The 17,548-nt window shown below is 42.8% G+C and overlaps 1 protein-coding gene across 1 annotated transcript in view; it reads left to right on the top strand.

The window, feature by feature from the left end:
- Positions 1-17,548, top strand: part of XAB2 (XPA binding protein 2) — a 148,665-nt gene that overhangs the window by 25,488 nt on the left and 105,629 nt on the right. The window contains 1 exon segment of the mRNA XM_030197558.1: positions 10,300-10,464. Within this exon segment, the coding sequence (XP_030053418.1) occupies positions 10,300-10,464 (165 nt within the window).

Genomic DNA, 17,548 nt, shown 5'->3' with positions numbered 1-17,548 from the left:
CGGGAGGATTGTGAAAAATTACAAGAGGACCTTACGAGACTGGGCGTCTAAATGGCAGATAACATTTAATGTGAGCAAGTACAAAGTGATGCATGTGAGAAAGAGGAACCTGAATTATAGCTATGTCATGCAAGGTTCCACGTTAGGAGTCACGGACCAAGAAAGGGATCTAGGTGTCGTTGTTGATGCTACGTTGAAACCTTCTGCTCAGTGTGGTGCTGCGGCTAAGAAAGCAAATAGAATGTTAGGTATTATTAGGAAAGGAATGGAAAACAAAATTAGGATGTTTATAATCAGGGGCGTAGCCAGACTTCGACGGGAGGGGGGGTGTAGAGCCCGAAGTGAGGGGGCACATTTTAGCCCCCCTGCCGCCGCCACCAACTTTGCCACCCCCCCCGGCCGACGACCCTCTCGACCCCGCCAACCCACTGTTGCCTACCTTTCCTGGCGGAGGAATCCCAACCCCCGCCAGCCGAGGTCCTCTTCTTCTCGCAAAAGGCTTCCTTCTGTTTCTGACGTCCTGCACGTTGTACGTGTAGGACGTCAGACTCGCAGAACGAAGCCTTTTGCGAGAAGAATAGGACCTTGACTGGCGGGGGTTGGGTCCCCCAGCAGCAAAGGCAGGCGACGGTGATGGCAGGTTGGTGGCAGTAGAGGGGGTCAAAAGGGTCGTTGGCAGGGGGTCCAGGACCAAATCTACGGGGGCCCAGGCCCCCATGGCCCCACTTAGCTACGCCACTGGTTATAATGCCTTTGTATCGCTCCATGGTGCGACCACACCTCGAATATTGTATTCAATTCTGGTCGCCGCATCTCAAAAAAGATATAGTGGAATTAGAAAAGGTGCAGAGAAGGGTGACGAAAATGATAAAGGGGATGGGATGACTTCCCTATGAGGAAAGGCTAAAGCGGCTAGGGCTCTTCAGCTTGGAGAAAAGATGGCTTAGGGGGAGATATGATAGAGGTCTATAAAATAATAAGTGGAGTGGAACGGGTAGACGTGAATAGTTTGATTACTCTTTCCAAAAATACTAGGACTAGGGGGCATGCGATGAAGCTACAATGTAGTAAATTTAAAACGAATTGGAGACAATTTTTCTTCACTCAATGTGTAATTAAACTCTGGAATTCGTTGCCAGAGAATGTGGTAAAGGCGGTTAGCTTAGCAGAGTTTAAAAAAGGTTTGGGCGGCTTCCTAAAGGAAAAGTCCATAGACTTTTATTAAATGGAGAAAATCTTCAGAGGCTCAAACCAGGCTTTCTGGAGAGCCTTAAGGACCAAGTTGAGATTCCACTCCAGACAGTTGGGAGACCAAAGGCGACCCTTTCAAAAAACTAATGCAGTCTGGGTGCGCCGCTAAAGACAAATGCTGCAGATAGCCCCTGAAACATCAAGGTAGCCACCTGAACTTTTAGGGAACAAAGAGCCAGTCCTTTCTATAGACCCAACTAAAGAAACACCAAGAAGTTAGCCACCCTCTCTGCATGCCAACCTTCAAATGTCTTCCACTCACTGGCATATGCTATTGAAGTATTTATTTGTTTATAATATTTCTAGCCCTCATCATATTTAAAGTATGTGACAGGTCTGCATAATCCCTCTGTTAGGTTCTTCTTAATTGTCTGTCCAGGCCATTGACCTGCTCTGGCCTACCTTCCTGACTGTAATGGTAGCTCCACTCCAGCCCATCCAAATCTATTCAACCTCGATCAGGGCACACACTGTAGAAGTCTGCCCAGCACAAGTTTTCCTATCAAATCTCTGCCATGCTTCTGTGGATCCAGTCCTTCTAAACAGGATTCCTTTGTGTTTGTCCCATGCATTTTCGAATTCTGTTACTGTTTTCATCTCTACTATGTCTCACTGGAGGGCATTCCAGGTATCTACTACCTTCTCAGTGAAAAAATACTTCCTGACATCATTCCTGAGTCAACACCCTTTCAACCTCAATTCATGCCCTCTGGTTCTACCACCTTCCTGTCTCTGGAAAATATTTGTTTGCAGATTAATACCTTTCAAATAATTGAACGTCTGTATCATATCACCCCTGTTTCTACTTTCTTCCAGGGTTATACATGTTTAGGTCAGTATGTCTCTTCACATACGTCTTGCTACATAAACCCCCTATGCTGATGACACCCAGCTTTATCTCTCCACTCCCGACATCACAGTCGAAACCCAGGCCAAAGTTTCGGCCTGCCTCTCAGACATCGCTGTCTGGATGTCCAACCGGCATCTGAAACTGAACATGGCAAAGACTGAGCTCCTTGTCTTTCCACCCAAACCCTCTTCTCCTCTTCCCCCACTTTCTGTCTCTGTTGACAACGCCCTCATCCTCCCCGTCTCTTCAGCCCGCAATCTCGGAGTCATCTTCTACTCCTCCCTCTCCTTCTCTGCCCATATTCAGCAGACAGCTAAGACCTGTCGCTTCTTCCTCTATAATATTAGCAAAATTCGTCCATTCCTCTCTGAACAGACCACCCGAACCCTCGTCCACTCGCTCGTTACCTCTCGTCTTGACTATTGCAACCTTCTTCTCGCTGGCCTCCCGCTTAGCCGTCTATCCCCCCTTCAATCTGTCCAAAATTCCGCCGCACGTCTTATCTACCGCGTGAACCGATACTCTCATATCACCCCTCTCCTCAAGTCGCTTCACTGGCTCCCGATCCGCTACCGTATACAGTTCAAGCTTCTCCTATTGACCTTCAAGTGCACTCAATCTGCAGCCCCCCATTACCTCTCTACCCTCCTCTCCCCGTATGTTCCCACCCGTAACCTCCGCTCTCAGGACAAATCACTCCTATCTGTACCCTTCTCTACCACCGCTAACTCCAGACTCCGCCCCTTCTGCCTCGCATCACCTTATTCCTGGAACAGACTTCCCGAGCCCATACGCCATGTGCCCTCCCTGCCTATCTTCAAGTCCTTACTCAAAGCCCATCTCCTCTCCCTTGCTTTTGGCGCCTAACCACCTTTCCCATTCATGTTACCTACACTGACTACAGAGTTTGTAACCTCTAGATTGTAAGCTACCTCCACTGACTACATAAGTTGTAAGTTACCTACACTGACTACATAGTTTGTAACCCTTAGATTGTAAGCTCTCTTGAGCAGGGACTATCCTTCCCCATGTTAAACTTGTACAGCGCTGCATAACCCTGGCAGCGCTATAGAAATGCTAAGTAGTAGTAGTAGTACTATCATTTTAGTTGCCTTTTCCAGTACCCCAAGTGCAACTTCACCAATGACTTGTACAGGGGATCAACACCTCCTTGCTTGTGCTGGTTATACTTCTTTATGCAGGCTAGCATCCTTCTGGCCGCGGTCACCGCCTTGTCGCACTGTTTTTGTCACCTTGAGATCTTTCAGACTCCATCACCCCAAGGTCCTTCTCCTGAGCCGAGCATACCAATTTCTCTCCCCTCCTAACTGGTACATTTCTTTTGTATTCTGCACTTCTTAATATTAAATTTTAACTGCCAGACCCTCAACCATTTTTCTAACGTTTAGAGATGCCTTTTCATGGTTTGTACTTCTTCAAGTTATTCACTCTGTTGGCTATCTTCATGTCATCCCCAAAAAGGCAAAGTTTTCCTTCTAATCCTTCAGCATTGTCTTTCACAAATATATTAAACAGAGTTGACCCCAGCACTGACCCCTGAAGGCTGATTCTGAGGATCATGTTTTGGCTCTAATAGCTTCTTTCACCTCACTTTTTAACCATTTGGCCTTCATTCCACCTTTTTTAATGCGTGGAATATATCTGGTCTGGGCTTCCAGTATGGTATTTTTGAATATCATCCACCCTGATTTAATTTTTTGACCTTTGCAGCATTCTTTTTTTTTAACCATTCTCCTCATTTTATCATAGTCTCCTTTTTGGAAAATTAAATGCTAATGTATTGGATTTCCTGTGTGTGCTTACACCAGATAGTATATCAAATCTGATCATGTTATGATCACTATTAACAAGTGGCCCAGCACCATTACCTCCTGCACCAGATCATTTGCTTCTCTAAGGACTAGGTCTATAATGGTTTCCCCCTCTTGTTGGTTCCTGAACCAGCTGCTCCGTAGATTTCATCTAGGAACTTTTACCTCCTTAATATGCCCTGATTTTACATTTATCCAGTCAGTACTGGGGCAATTTAAATAACCCATTATTATTGTGTTACCCAGTTTTCTTAGCCTCCTTAATTTCTGCAGCTGTCTGTTCATCCTGGCCAGGTGGACAATAGTGCACTACTGTCACTATCCTGTCCCCCTTTACACATAGAATTTCTGTCCTTAGAGATTCCAAGGTGTGTGTTGTGTCCTGCAGAATTTTTAGTCTATTTGACATTTAATTCTATCCCTCCATTAATTCAGTCCACCCTATCACTGATATAATTTGTACCCTGGTATGACAGTGTCCCATTAGTTATCTTCCTTCTACCAGGTCTCAGAGATGCCTATTATACCTACCTTTTCATTTAGTGCAATATATTATAATTCTCCCATCTTATTTCGTAGGCTTCTGGTGTTTGCATGTAGACATTTCAGACAATGCTATTTCTATTTATAACTTACTCAACAGTTGACCGTGATAATTTTCAGTCTTTAAAATCTGTCTGTTCTTTATTTAAAGACACCTACCTGGTCTACTGTGATCTTTATTGCAACCTCACTATTAAGATGCCCTATCTTCCTTGTTTTGGTGGTAAGCTTCAAACATACCTTGTTATGAACTATGTGCTTTTGAGCAACTGTCGGCCTTCCACTAGTTTCTAGTTTAAAAAATTCTCTATCTCCTTTTTAAATGTTGATGCCAGCAGCCTGGTTCTACTATGGTTGTGGAGCCCATCTTTCCAGAGTAGCCTCCCACTTCCCCATAATGTTGCCCAATTCCTTACAAATATAAAACCCTCTTCCCTGTATCATCATCTCATCCATACTCTGCCCGTCTCTTGGATCCTGCATGTGGAACAGGGAGAACTTCTGGAAATGCTACCCTGGGAGCTCTGGATTTCACCTTTCTACCTAAGAGCCTAAACTTAGCTTCCAGAACCTCTCTCCCACATTTTCCTATGTCATTGGTACCCACATGTACCAAGACAGCAGACTCTTCCCCCAGCACTGTAAAATATTATGTAGGTGACTTGTGAGGTCTGCCACCTTTGAACCAGGCAGGCATGTTTTCAGTGTGAGAGGATATTGCATCCTCTGGAGGACAGATCTTGGCTACAGGACCACTTTTTGCCTCTCCATAGTGATGCTTTCCCTTTGGGTGACCTTTCTCCTCCATGGCAGCACAGAGGTTGCCTGACTGGAGGTGGGACTTGTCTACTATTTCCCTGTAGGACTGCTTTATAAACCTGTCTGCTTCATTTCCTCCAAGTCTGCTACTCTAGCCTCCAGAGATCTGACCTTCCCTGAGTGCAAGGAACTCTTTTACCAAGTACACACATGACTGACCAACTGAGAGATAAACGTGTGACACTCGGTGCAAAAGGCTGGATAAGCCCCATCTCACTGCTGGACTGCTGACTGCATCTTATTACTGGTGATTTATTTATTAAGTTGCTAATGGAATAGGAATATATAAACTAAAATCCCCTAAGACTGCTTGTTATATGCTAGGCTATGCTAATATTTATTTGTTATTTATTTATTAGGATTTATTTACCGCCTTTTTGAAAGAATTCACTCAAGGTGGTGTACAATAAGAATAAATCAAACATAAGCAGTAGACACAGTAATAAAATATTCAAATAGCAATACAAATATGGTATAATATACTACTTACAATGTCAACACAATACATAATAAAACATTTTAATAGTCAGCGTAGGGTATAAGCAAAGATGAAACATATAGATAAGTAAGACAGAGGAATTAGAAAATAAGGGGACTAATATAAAGAGAGTTGCACATGAGGTAAGAGAGTTGATTTAAATATTATCTCAGCTAGGGCAGGAGTGGATAAACGTGTTCTGCTGCAGAATATGCAGCCCATGTCACTCCTTGTATGTGTGTGAGACTAACAGGTTAGTTACTTCTTCCATTAAAGGCCTAGTTGAAGAGCCAAACTTTTCACCTGCTTCTTGAATAGTGTTAGTCTTGTGTTAAGCGGAGCCTTTCAGGGAATGCATTCCAGAGTGTGGAATTATTAATTAATTATTAATTTTAATGCTATTAGGTTCCCCTCTATGGACTTATGTAGATTTGGCCATCCAATATAATATGAATTTCCAGGCCTAACCAGCCTCAAAATGTCTGAACCTCAGGACGTTCCAATATTGTATATGATAAGTACCCCGTTCACCACATTGCCCCTAACAAAAGAAAGTATATAACTGATTAATAATATGTAAGCGGGTGGGAGTCATGTACCATTGAATCAGAACCTTGAGATAACTTTTTCATTTTAGTTGATATGGATATTTTATTAGCAAATTTGACCATCTATTCCCATGTGTGAAGATCAAATTCTGTCCCAAGGTCCCTTTCATACTTAGTCATGTAACTTAATGTAATCATCTGGGTCAGTTGGAGTTCCCTGTATAGGACAGATATCACATATTTTCAGTTGGATTTAAACTTTCTTGCAGTGCTGTTTTTCATTTAGCCTGTGTAAGAGCATGGCGTAACTGTAGACACTAAAAAGATCTGATTTATCAATATTGAAAGATCCCTTATCAGAGGGTGAGAACTGCCTCATATGAAATAATTGAGAGACATTTCTAAGCCTTTCCTCTGCCACTTTAGAAATTTAGAGCTGGGTTGAGTGTTTTCGTCCCCTATGATCTTTGTTAGTAGTAGTAACCCTGGGCTCCACTGAGCTTCCCACTTTCTTCTCATGGCTATTTGCTAGATTTGTAGTGTGTGTGCTTGTGAAGGAGCAAGTGATATAGTGGCAGGTGTCCCTACGAACACTCTCTCACTGAAGGTGCAGATTAGCCACCTTACAGTAGGTGGCACTAAGAGGACACAGTTTTGCTCCCTGAAAGCAGGTGGCGCTAAATTGCTAAAGCAGGTTCTGAGTCAGGCAGGCAGGGCTTAGAGGGAAGGAAGGTTAAATGCCCTGAGAGAGGGTAGAATCAACGAGGCCCCGAGGCAAGAGGTCTCCAGGAGACAGATCCTGACTTCAGAGGTCTCCTGGAGGAAGGCTCCAAGTGGAGGAATGCTCCCTAAAGTGTTGGCTGAGCTGCAGTACCTCTGGGGGAGTCCCAGGGAAGCAAGGAGTGACCCTAGCTTAGAGGTTTACTTGAAAAGGAACAGAAGATGTTGAAGGTAAAGGAATTCCTTCATTTTCTGTAAATGTTATTGGGGTTGCTGATCAGTGTTGGAAAAAGTCTGTAACAGAGGAACAGACTGAATTGTTTTAATTATTTGCTGCCAATAAAGTTTCCTTTGATTTTGCAGTGCAAACTGCTTGTGTCTGTGAAATCCTGTAGCCAACTGCCAGTCACACTCAGAGCTGTATATTCAGTATAAAACGTTTTGATAAGTAGTTGTCATAATTTGAAACTGAGCAAAAGATTATTGTAGGAGCTAATTTACTTAAATTTTAAAATATCCCTCATGTTTTAAAATGTATAAGACAGATACAGGAGTGTTGCAAGCAAAAGTGTATTGCGAATCACAACTTCTTTTTTTTTTTTTTTAAATTTTATCTTTATTGAATTTTAATTTTTACAAAGAATAAACTTTGAACAGATATACCAACATATCCACACCAATATTCACAAAAAATATTTTAAATAGACAAAATAAACATTGTCCACAAAAGATAATGTCTTTATATTGGATTATAGTCCACAATATAGCAGGTGGAAGCAAAAATTATAAATGCCATTGGAAGATGGCTTATATACAGGAAAAATCAAGAAGAATAATCGAGTAGGGATTGACCCCTATCTTACAAAATGAACCTCTTGACTTATGACTGCTCTTCAATACTCTGCACATTAAGAAGTTCTCGCAGCTGTTCAGGTTCATAGAAAATATATTTCTTTTCTTTGAAAAAAAGCAAACATTTACACGGAAATCTCAGCTGAAAAATTGCTTTTTTTCTCCATGGATTCTTTTTTCATTTCCAAGAATTTTTTCTTTCTAATTTGCGACCATTTAGATATGTCCGGAAATATAGATATTTTTCCACCTTTAAACTCTGGCTGTATTTTTTTAAAGTATAATTTCAACAAATTATCTTTGTCCTGCAAAAACACAAATGATACCACCAGAGCTGATCGAGTCTCAATATTATCCAATGATTTTTCTAGTAAATCTGTAACATTCATTATATCTTCTCCTTCACCTTGCTGTTCCACATTTCTTTGTTGTTGCTTCATTTTCTGTTTCAAATAATATATGTTCTGTAATGGAGGCAAGACTTGTTCTGAATAGTTATATATTTCAGTTAAAAATTTCACAAACATATCTCTAGGTGTCATATATTGAGATTGAGGAAAATTTAGTAATTGAAGGTTTAAATTCTTGGATGCATTTTCTAAGTTCTCAATCTTTCGGTGTAAAACCAAACGATCACCAGCAATATGAGCTTGTTGTTTGGAAATTTTTTCCACTTCTATTTCAATTGCTGTTTGTTTAGATGAGATTCCTTCAATTTTTTCTTTCAAAGTCTTAATCTGAGATGCGTTATTTAAAGAAACAGTTATAAAGGATGTACACACCTTGTGGAGAGGTTCGAGAGCAGTCCAGATTGAGCTTAGCGAAATTTCAGCAGGCCTCTCCCGTGGCTGAATTGCCAGAGCACACAAGGAAACTTCTTCTCTCGAATCGACATCCAAATTCAGTTCAGCTGCTGTTTCGTCTGATGTTAAGCCTGAACTACGCAGCTCCAGCTCCTCTCTCTGCATGCTGTTCCCAATACTCGCTTCCAGCGACGGAGTGCGCCGCCCCTTCGAGGCTATTGTTTCCACAGGCCCCAGAACTGCCTTTCCGTCTGGTTGCGGCGGTGGAGGAGTTAGAGGTCCCAGGGGGCTAAGCGATAACTCGCTCTCCAAGCTGGGGCTCTTCCCTGCCCCAGCAGCGGATTCGTCCTGTTTCGGGGTGGATATCAAAAAGGAGGAGATGGACGTTTGCCCAGGTAAGGAAGGAGCAGGTTTCGGGAGGGGAGGTCCCTTCGACTTGCCTTTCCTTTTCGGCATTTTTTTACAGGAATTAGGTACAAAAAGAAATTATAGTGGGAGCGTCCTTCTCATCCAACCTACTCGACGGCCCCCTTTTTTTTTTTCTTTTTTAACTGAAAGAAATGTGTACTGTGGCATAGAGAAAGAATAATGGTTGTCATTATCACATCAAAATAAGTAAATACAAAAGTTTTTAAACTGCAAAAAAATAAAATTGAAGAATATGAAAAATACCTTGCCCCCAAATTATGGTATGTATGAGAAAGACACTGAGTGCTGTTCACGTTATATGGCACTGCACATGCTCTATCAACTATTTAAATGGATATAAGTGCCGTGCCAAAAACAGAAAAGAGTTTTGAAAAAAAATTAATTTTAAACAGAAGTATACAAGGAAACTCTCAGTGAAGTAATGTGGAACACTTACAGAAGTAAATATTTTGTAATGTAATCTGCCTTGTAAACTTTAAAATCAACTTGTATGCAAACCAAAAGAAAATCTTGCAGCATGAAAAATAATCATGATCAAAACATCACAGTAAAGAAACCTCAGAAACATTTTTAAAAAGGGAATAAAAATCTGTATGTCATCCACACAAATATATGATTGAATAACCCAATGATCTAATTACCAAAGATGCTGATCAAGTATAATTTTAAACAGAATATACTTCTCAACACTTTTTTAGCATGTCAATTATACTCATTTACATAGCACATATGTGGTGTCATATAGCATGAATTACTTTTTTTTTTTTTTTTTGAAACTTTAATTTTTATTAGGTTTCATTAACAGTAATAACTCCACATTTTCATATCAACAAATTAGAACTTCACTTATAAACTCATATGTGCTCTCCTAAACCATACCCATGTACATTTGTAGAATATTTAAGATTCTGAACAAGATATTCAACATAGAACATAACTCCTCCCCCAAGTTGGGTAGTTATCAATGTCTCAGATAATTCTGGATACATCTCCATCTCTGTTCAAAGTTTTCCAGTCTTTCTCGTTGCATAGCTGTAAGTTTTTCTAGACGCATAATAATTTTCAATCACTGCCTTCACAGTATTTGAATCCTACTGATATCATCACCCTTTGTCATATCATTAGATCTTTCTGTGCTATCTGTGCTAAATTCCTATATTTATTTCTCCCTCAGCTGTGGCATGAATTATGTAACCTGATCTCCCAGAATCCGGACAAAGTGAAGTCTCTAAATGTGGGTGCCATTATTCGTGGGGGCTTGACTCGCTTCACAGACCAACTGGGCAAACTCTGGTGCTCCTTGGCAGACTACTACATTCGAAGTGGCCATTTTGAGAAGGTATTTTCTTTTTAGTACTAGCATTGGCAGTGCAAAGGCAAGGGAAAATTTCAAACAGCACTGGGAGGCAGGGTGAATGATCTTAAAACACTTAGGGGTCCTTTTACCGCAGCGGGTAAAAGGCCATCTTTTTTTGCTGGAAAGTAAATGGCCGTGCGGTAAGTGAACCATTTGCTGTGTGGCCATTTCGGGGGAGAGCACTTACCGCCACACTGGGAGAACTACCAAGGGGAGGTGTTGTCGGCATCAATAACTGTAGACGAGGTTCTATGGGCCATACAAGAGTCATCCAGTGGGAAAGCACCAGGGCCAGATGGGTACACCAATAAGTTCTACAAATGCTACTGCAAACTTCTTGCCCCGCTATTGGTTCATGCTTTCGGTGAGCTGGAGTTTCTGCCAGAGCTACGATATTTCTGGCACCTGGCATTTATTACCATCTTGTTGAAACCAGGAAAAGATCCGCAGCACTGTGGTTCTTATTGTCTGATCTCGCTGTTGAGTTCGGACTATAAACTGTTTACGAAATTCCTGGCCAGAAGGCTTCAGAGAGTAATGCTACACTTGGTCCACACTGATCAAGCTGGTTTCATTATGGGGCGCCAAACATTTGATAATACCTGGAGGGCACTCCATTTGATTCATGAGGCAAATGGCGTGAAGCAGCCCACACTAATTCTCTCACTAGATGCCGAGAAAGCGTTTGATAGAGTGCAGTGACCTTTCACGTTTACAGTGCTAGAATGTATGGGCTTTATGGGGCGCTTTGTTTTCTGGCTTTGCTTACTCTATACTTCTCTGATGGCCTCCTTGCAAATTAATGGCTCTTATTCTAGCCCATTCTCTTTAGGTCAAGGAAAACGACAAGGCTGTGCGCTTTCTCCCTTGCTATTTGCGCTTATAGAGCCTTTGGCTCAGGCCATCCAAAAGCACCCAGAAATACAGGGTCAGCAAGTGGGTACAAAGACACACAAAGTTATGTTATTTGCTGATGATATTTTATTGACACTGACAGAGCTGGTACGGTCAGTGCAGGCGGCAATGCGGGTTCTACAGAGCTATGGGAGAGTTTTGGGCTTCCGGATTAATATGGATAAATCTGAGGCCTTGGGCCTACATATACCGATGACAATACAAAATACAAAATTCTATTCGTCAATTACTCCCTTTTCGATGGAGCACTAGGTCACTGCGCTATCTGGGTATTAATCTTACGCCATGTCTCCATGCCCTCTATGAGGCTAATTTTCCCCCAAAGATAAAGGAATTATTTCAGGATCTAGATAAATGGGAGGGCTTGGAACTTTCATGGTTGGGTAGGATATCGGCTATAAAAAAGATGGTTTTGCCAAAATATTATATCTATTCTTAGCATTGCCACTGCCATTGCCCAAACACTTTTTTCGCCAGCTCAATCGTAAGGTTTTTGCATACATCTGGAGGCATAAGCCGCTGCGAGTGCAAGCAGAGATTTTATATCAGCCAAAGCAGCGGGGAGGTATGGGGGTCCCAAACTTTCTTTTGTATTTTCAAGCAGCACAGCTATGCTTATTAGCGGAATGAGTCGCTGGGAGCACCAAATCTTGGGTCCAGATTGAGAAACACTGGTTGGGCATGCATCAGTTGGGATCCATGTTGTGGCTTCCCTATCGGCAACTTCTGCCCAATACACTGTACCTCACGGCTGTACGCAACGCTCTTAGCCCAGCATGCCCCCATATTGAGGTACAACCCAGACATGGGAGCAAGATATGGGGAATACATATGATTTACGTAGTTAGGAGAGGGCCTTTAAGTATATGCTGAAGGTCTCAGTCTAGCTCATTGATAGAAAATGGATACAAAATGCTTTATCGCTGGTATTTCACCCCGTACAGAATAGCAAAAATGTATAAACAAGGAACGGGCTATTGTTGGAGAGGGTGTCCTGAGAAGGGTGATATGCTTCACATATGGTGGACTTGCTCAAAGATAAAGCCCTATTGGTCCAAGGTACTACATATGTTAACTCAAATTACAGGAATGCAGTACCCAGTGACAGTGGAATCTTGCCTTTTGCATTTTCACCCACCATTTTTTTATTTTTTATTTATTTATTTTTTTGTTACATTTGTACCCCACGCTTTCCCACTCATGGCAGGCTCAATGCGGGAGGCAATGGAGGGTTAAGTGACTTGCCCAGAGTCACAAGGAGCTGCCTGTGCCGGGAATCAAACTCAGTTTCTCAGTTCCCCAGGACCAAAGTCCACCACCCTAACCACTAGGCCACTCCTCCTCCATGGATCCAGCCAGAGATACATTGTTTGGCATTGACTCTGCTGGTGGCAGGAAAAATTGTATTAGCAGCAGCTTAGAAAAATCCACTACCGCCTCCAGTATTGAAAGTAACTTATAAAATGGACTACCTACTGCACTGGTAGAGGGGACTGGAGGCAGGTGTGAGGAACACTACCATATAGGATCACGCATCGATTTGGATATCATTGCCCTTTATAAGTGTGGAAACAAAGGAGTGGAGATGGGTGCTAAATGTTGGAGTGCTGCAGGACGGGGAAGTGGTGGAGGGCTATAAAAGAGTTTTGAGGGAATATATGGAGTTTAATATGGACTCAGGGCCCCGCTCAATACGGTCTGGGATGCCATGAAGGTGGTTTCCAGGGGGTATTTCTTGCAAATAGCAAGTAAACGCGCACGAATACGTAGGACACAGCGAAATTTATGGAGAAGATTCGCCTTCTGGAGGAGAAACATAAGGCCAGTGGCTCTCCCCAGACACTGGAGGAACTTCGTGGGCAGAGAATGGAACTTGATTCCATCTATTCAGAACAGCTTAGTATGCTACAAACGAGAAATAGGGTTAACTCCTATGAGTTTGCTAATAAGGCGGGACGTCTCCTTGCTATGCGGTTACGTAGGAAAAAATAGATCGTATGGTCATACAGGTAAAGGATGGTAGGGGAGGAGTGTTGCGTACCTCTGAGCACATACGTAGGCATTTTCGAGATTATTATCAAGCACAAGAGATCAACCCCACCTTGGAAGACATGGGTGACTACCTGGCAGAGAGTGATCTCTCTTCCTTGACTCTTCAACAGCAGGCCATGTTGGAAAAGCCGGTTACACCATTAGAGATACAAGAGGCTATTAGTAGTTTGCCCTCTCATAAGTCTCCGGGGATGGATGGGTTCCCCAATGAGTTTTATAAGAAATTTGCACCTGAGCTGGCTCCGCTCCTAGCGGACTTGTTTAATCAGGTGAGCAAGGGGGAGTCTCTGCCATTGTCCATGAGAGAGGCATGGATAGCGGTGTTGCCCAAGCCAGATAAAGATCATACAGACTGCAACTCATATAGGCCTATCTCAGTCTTGAATGCTGACGTTAAAATATTAGCAAACGTTTTGGCGAACCGCTTGACACCGCTGCTTCCGGTGCTTATCCACCCAGACCAAGTGGGCTTTGTGTCATACCGAAAGGCCATGGTTAACATAAGGCGGGCAGTAGACTTAATGCACTTTGCTAGGAGAGAACTGAGGCCTTTGTGTCTTCTTAGCCTGGGCGCGGAAAAGCCTTTGATAGGGTCCATTGGCCCTTCATGTACAAGGTTTTGGAATCCTTTGGATTTGGGGCACAGTTCAGGGGCTGGATATGGGCACTCTGAGTCTCCTCGAGCGTGTGTGAGGGTCAATGGTAGCAATTTGGAGCTGTTTACCTTGTATACAGGAACTCGTCAGGGCTGTCCCTTTTCCCCTTTAATATTTGCTATGGTAATGGAGCCATTCGCATCTAGGATGCGCATGAACCTGGGTATCACGGGAATTACTATCGCGGGTAGAAAACATAAATTGGCCCTGTTTGCAGATGATGTCTTGCTGTTTGTGACTCGGCCAGCGATTACGATTCCTAATCGCCTAAGTATCATAGAAGAGTATTCGGCAGTATCAGGGTTCAAAGTAAATATGACAGACGCTTTGAATGTGTCTTTCCCGCCAGAGCTAGAGGACTCATTGAAGTCTTCATTTTCATTTCGCTGGGCTACTAAGGGAATTCACTACTTGGGGGTTAATCTAAGTCCAAACATTGAAGAGCTTTTCTCAGCTAATTATAAGGGATTGGCTAGAGTACTCGCAGAGGATCTAGAGAGATGGAGGGACCAGGCTGTTTCATGGTTTGGTAGGATAGCCATTGTAAAGATGAACATCCTGCCGCGCCTATTATACCTTTTTCAAGCTCTACCTGTTATGATGCCCAGGTGATTTCTTGCAGGATTGCAGGATCGTATTGTACACTTCGTCTGGGCTGGTAAGCACCCGCGGCTGTCGAGGTCCTTTCTTTATCAAGAGAGGAAAAGGGGAGGGATGGGAGTTCCTAATCTACTCTGGTACTACAGAGCAGCCCAAGGGAAGGCAGCAGTGGAATGGTACCAGGACTACCCCGATACAGTGGGTGCACCTGGAACAACACTCGCTGGGCTCAATGCCGTTGGGCGCACTTATATTGCTTCCAAAGTTGCATAGAGCGCTGGGGGAGGGCGCGTGTCCATCGGTTAAGGTTACTCTCCACTACTGGGATAGTCTCTTTCCCAACTGAAGTTGCGTTTTAACTAGACTGGCACCTATAGCAAACAATCCTCTGTTCTTGCCAGGAATAGTGAGGGGGGTATTTACATGATGGTACAGGGAGGGCCTGAGAACATGGGGGCAAATGTTTGAGGCGGACAAGTTGCTGTCATTCTCTGCTCTGGTAGAGGGGTTCCCAGAGGTGGGGAAGGATGAATTTGGATACTGACAATTGTCACTTCCTTAGCGTCCCTCCGGACCAGGATTGGACTGATGGGTTGTGCTCGCCTACCAGCAGGTGGAGACTGAGAAAAAACTCTGACTCTAGAGAGCCAATAGGAGCCCTGGCCATGTGACCTTAGCCTCAGTATTTTCTCAGTCTCCCAGCAGGTAGGAAGTGAGCCCATTAGTCTCTCTCCTTTTCTCTTTAGATATTACAGATATTTGTGATAATTCTTCTGTGCCTGGAATCTTATTTAGAGGCTTGACAGGGTTTCCTTTCTCTTCTTTCTTTGACAGCCTCGGGGGTGTTAAACTCGGGTGTCTCGAGTCCACCCCCCTTCCTCCCCATCTCCCTGGCTTAGCAGGGAAGGGCCGTCCCTTTCTCTGGAAAGGTGTACCGTCTTTGGGAGAGGCAGCCACTTTTAACAGGTAGCTGCTTTAAAAGAATTAAATCAAATAAAAGGAAATTCAAAGAAGCAGCCTTTCTTTCCCCAGACTTCTAACGAGCAGGCAGCTCCAGTGTTTTATTATGATTGAGGGGTTATTAAAAAAAAAAAAAAAAAAACAGAAGAAAATAATTCAGTGTCTGTGACTTTAAACAGCGATTTTTCTCGTCAGATTTAATTTCCTCCATTTTCTTGCGTTTTGGCAGCGGCAGTTTAAAGAAATGAAAAAAAAAAAAAAAAGAAAGGTGCGAACTGCATAAGCGCGGCCACCTGTTTTTTCTGATATGGCTTAAAAGTTCAAACAGCTGCTGTCGGTCAGGCGCAGTTCACGCAGCCGGAACGTGTAAATTTTGCTCTCCCTTCAAGGTTTCTTCGGGTCCAGTGCTGCCTCCGGTTTTTTCGGGGCCTTTTTCGCCGGCTGTTGTTTCTTCGCCGTTCCACTGGGCTTCACTTGTTCGGAGGTGTTGGGCGCGCTGTCGACGATCACCACAGGGCCAGTGGCGCGAACGGCGGCCATTTTGTTTCTCCCTCCATCTTATCAGTCGGGGATCTCTCTGCTGAAGGTAAGGCTGCAGTTCATAGAGCAGTTCGGCTCCAAGATGTGTACACTTTTGTATGTGCTGAACGGCGTATTCTAAAATGCTCTTCACATCAGCAGGCAATATTTGATTGAAAGGGGGCTCCTTTCATATATGGATATATAACAAGCTTTTCTTCTTTTAAATTTCTATGTATCACGGGGCTGTTAACACTAGTTTTTTCTGGTGCTCAGTCATTTTTCATTGCCTGGTGGAAAATCTACATCTTATCATAATATCATAATTCATTTCAAGCATTTTCCTCAATAGCTGTAGTATTATACAGTGTTTTAAGAACTTTAGAAACTTTCTCTATAGGCATAGAGTAAATTTCTGTCTTTCTCATTCCCTGGTGAATAGGACTACATTGTCTAAGAGTCAATTGATTGGTACTTTGCAATTCTGACCATAATATCTTAGTTCCTTTCAAGCATTTTACTCCATGCCTATGATGTTATATAGTGTTTTAAGAACTTAACAGACACTCTCAATGGCTGTAGTGTTATACAGTGTTTTCTTTTTCCGACTTTAAGAAGCCTTCTCTAGAGGCATACAGTATATTGTTCAGATGCCATGGGGATATATCAGCTCTTTCATATTCTCTGAGGGACAGTCCTGTCTACCAAGCTCCCAGTCACTCAGCTGCCTTAGCAGGCATGCTTTATTCATGTCTTCCCTTCTTTTCCAACTGCCTTGAAGCCTCTCATATTTCATTTTAGCTTTCTTCTGGTTTTTACAGGACATATGGTCACTTAGAGAATAAAGTCATCCTTTCACTTAAAAATAGTGGACGGTCCTCAAACCATCTACTCGTGTTTGTCTCTACTCTATCAGTTCAGCATTGGCAGATTATAAACATCCTGGTTTGGTCCAGTATGCCTATACAATACCATCTGCTATCTCTTCCTCTTCCTTAGAGACCTGATGTTATATCAAGCTTTCTTGAATTCAGATACAGTCTTGTCTACACTGCCTTCACCAAGTGGCTGTGGCACAACTTCACTTTTTTCGTTACAGGTAATTTCCAAGTTTGTCCTTTTTCATTTTCATTCTATGCGCCTTCACTCCAGAGTGTTCTTTCAATTGGAAGGGGATTCACTCACTTCCTGTGTATTTATACCATAGGTACATAAGTATGGTTATGCTGGGTAAGGCCTAAAGTCCATCAAGTCCAGCATTCATATCTAATGGGCATAGGTACATAAGTTTTGCCATTCTGGGGAAGCTCAAATGTCCACCTTTCTACAGCCAGAACAGCATTAAAGAAAAAAAAAAAAACTCT

The sequence above is a fragment of the Microcaecilia unicolor genome, chromosome 3 (assembly GCF_901765095.1).
Source record: "Microcaecilia unicolor chromosome 3, aMicUni1.1, whole genome shotgun sequence".
Lineage (NCBI taxonomy): Eukaryota > Metazoa > Chordata > Amphibia > Gymnophiona > Siphonopidae > Microcaecilia > Microcaecilia unicolor.
The sequence above is the reverse complement of the archived record's forward strand: the minus strand, read 5'-3'. Positions and strand labels throughout refer to the sequence as shown.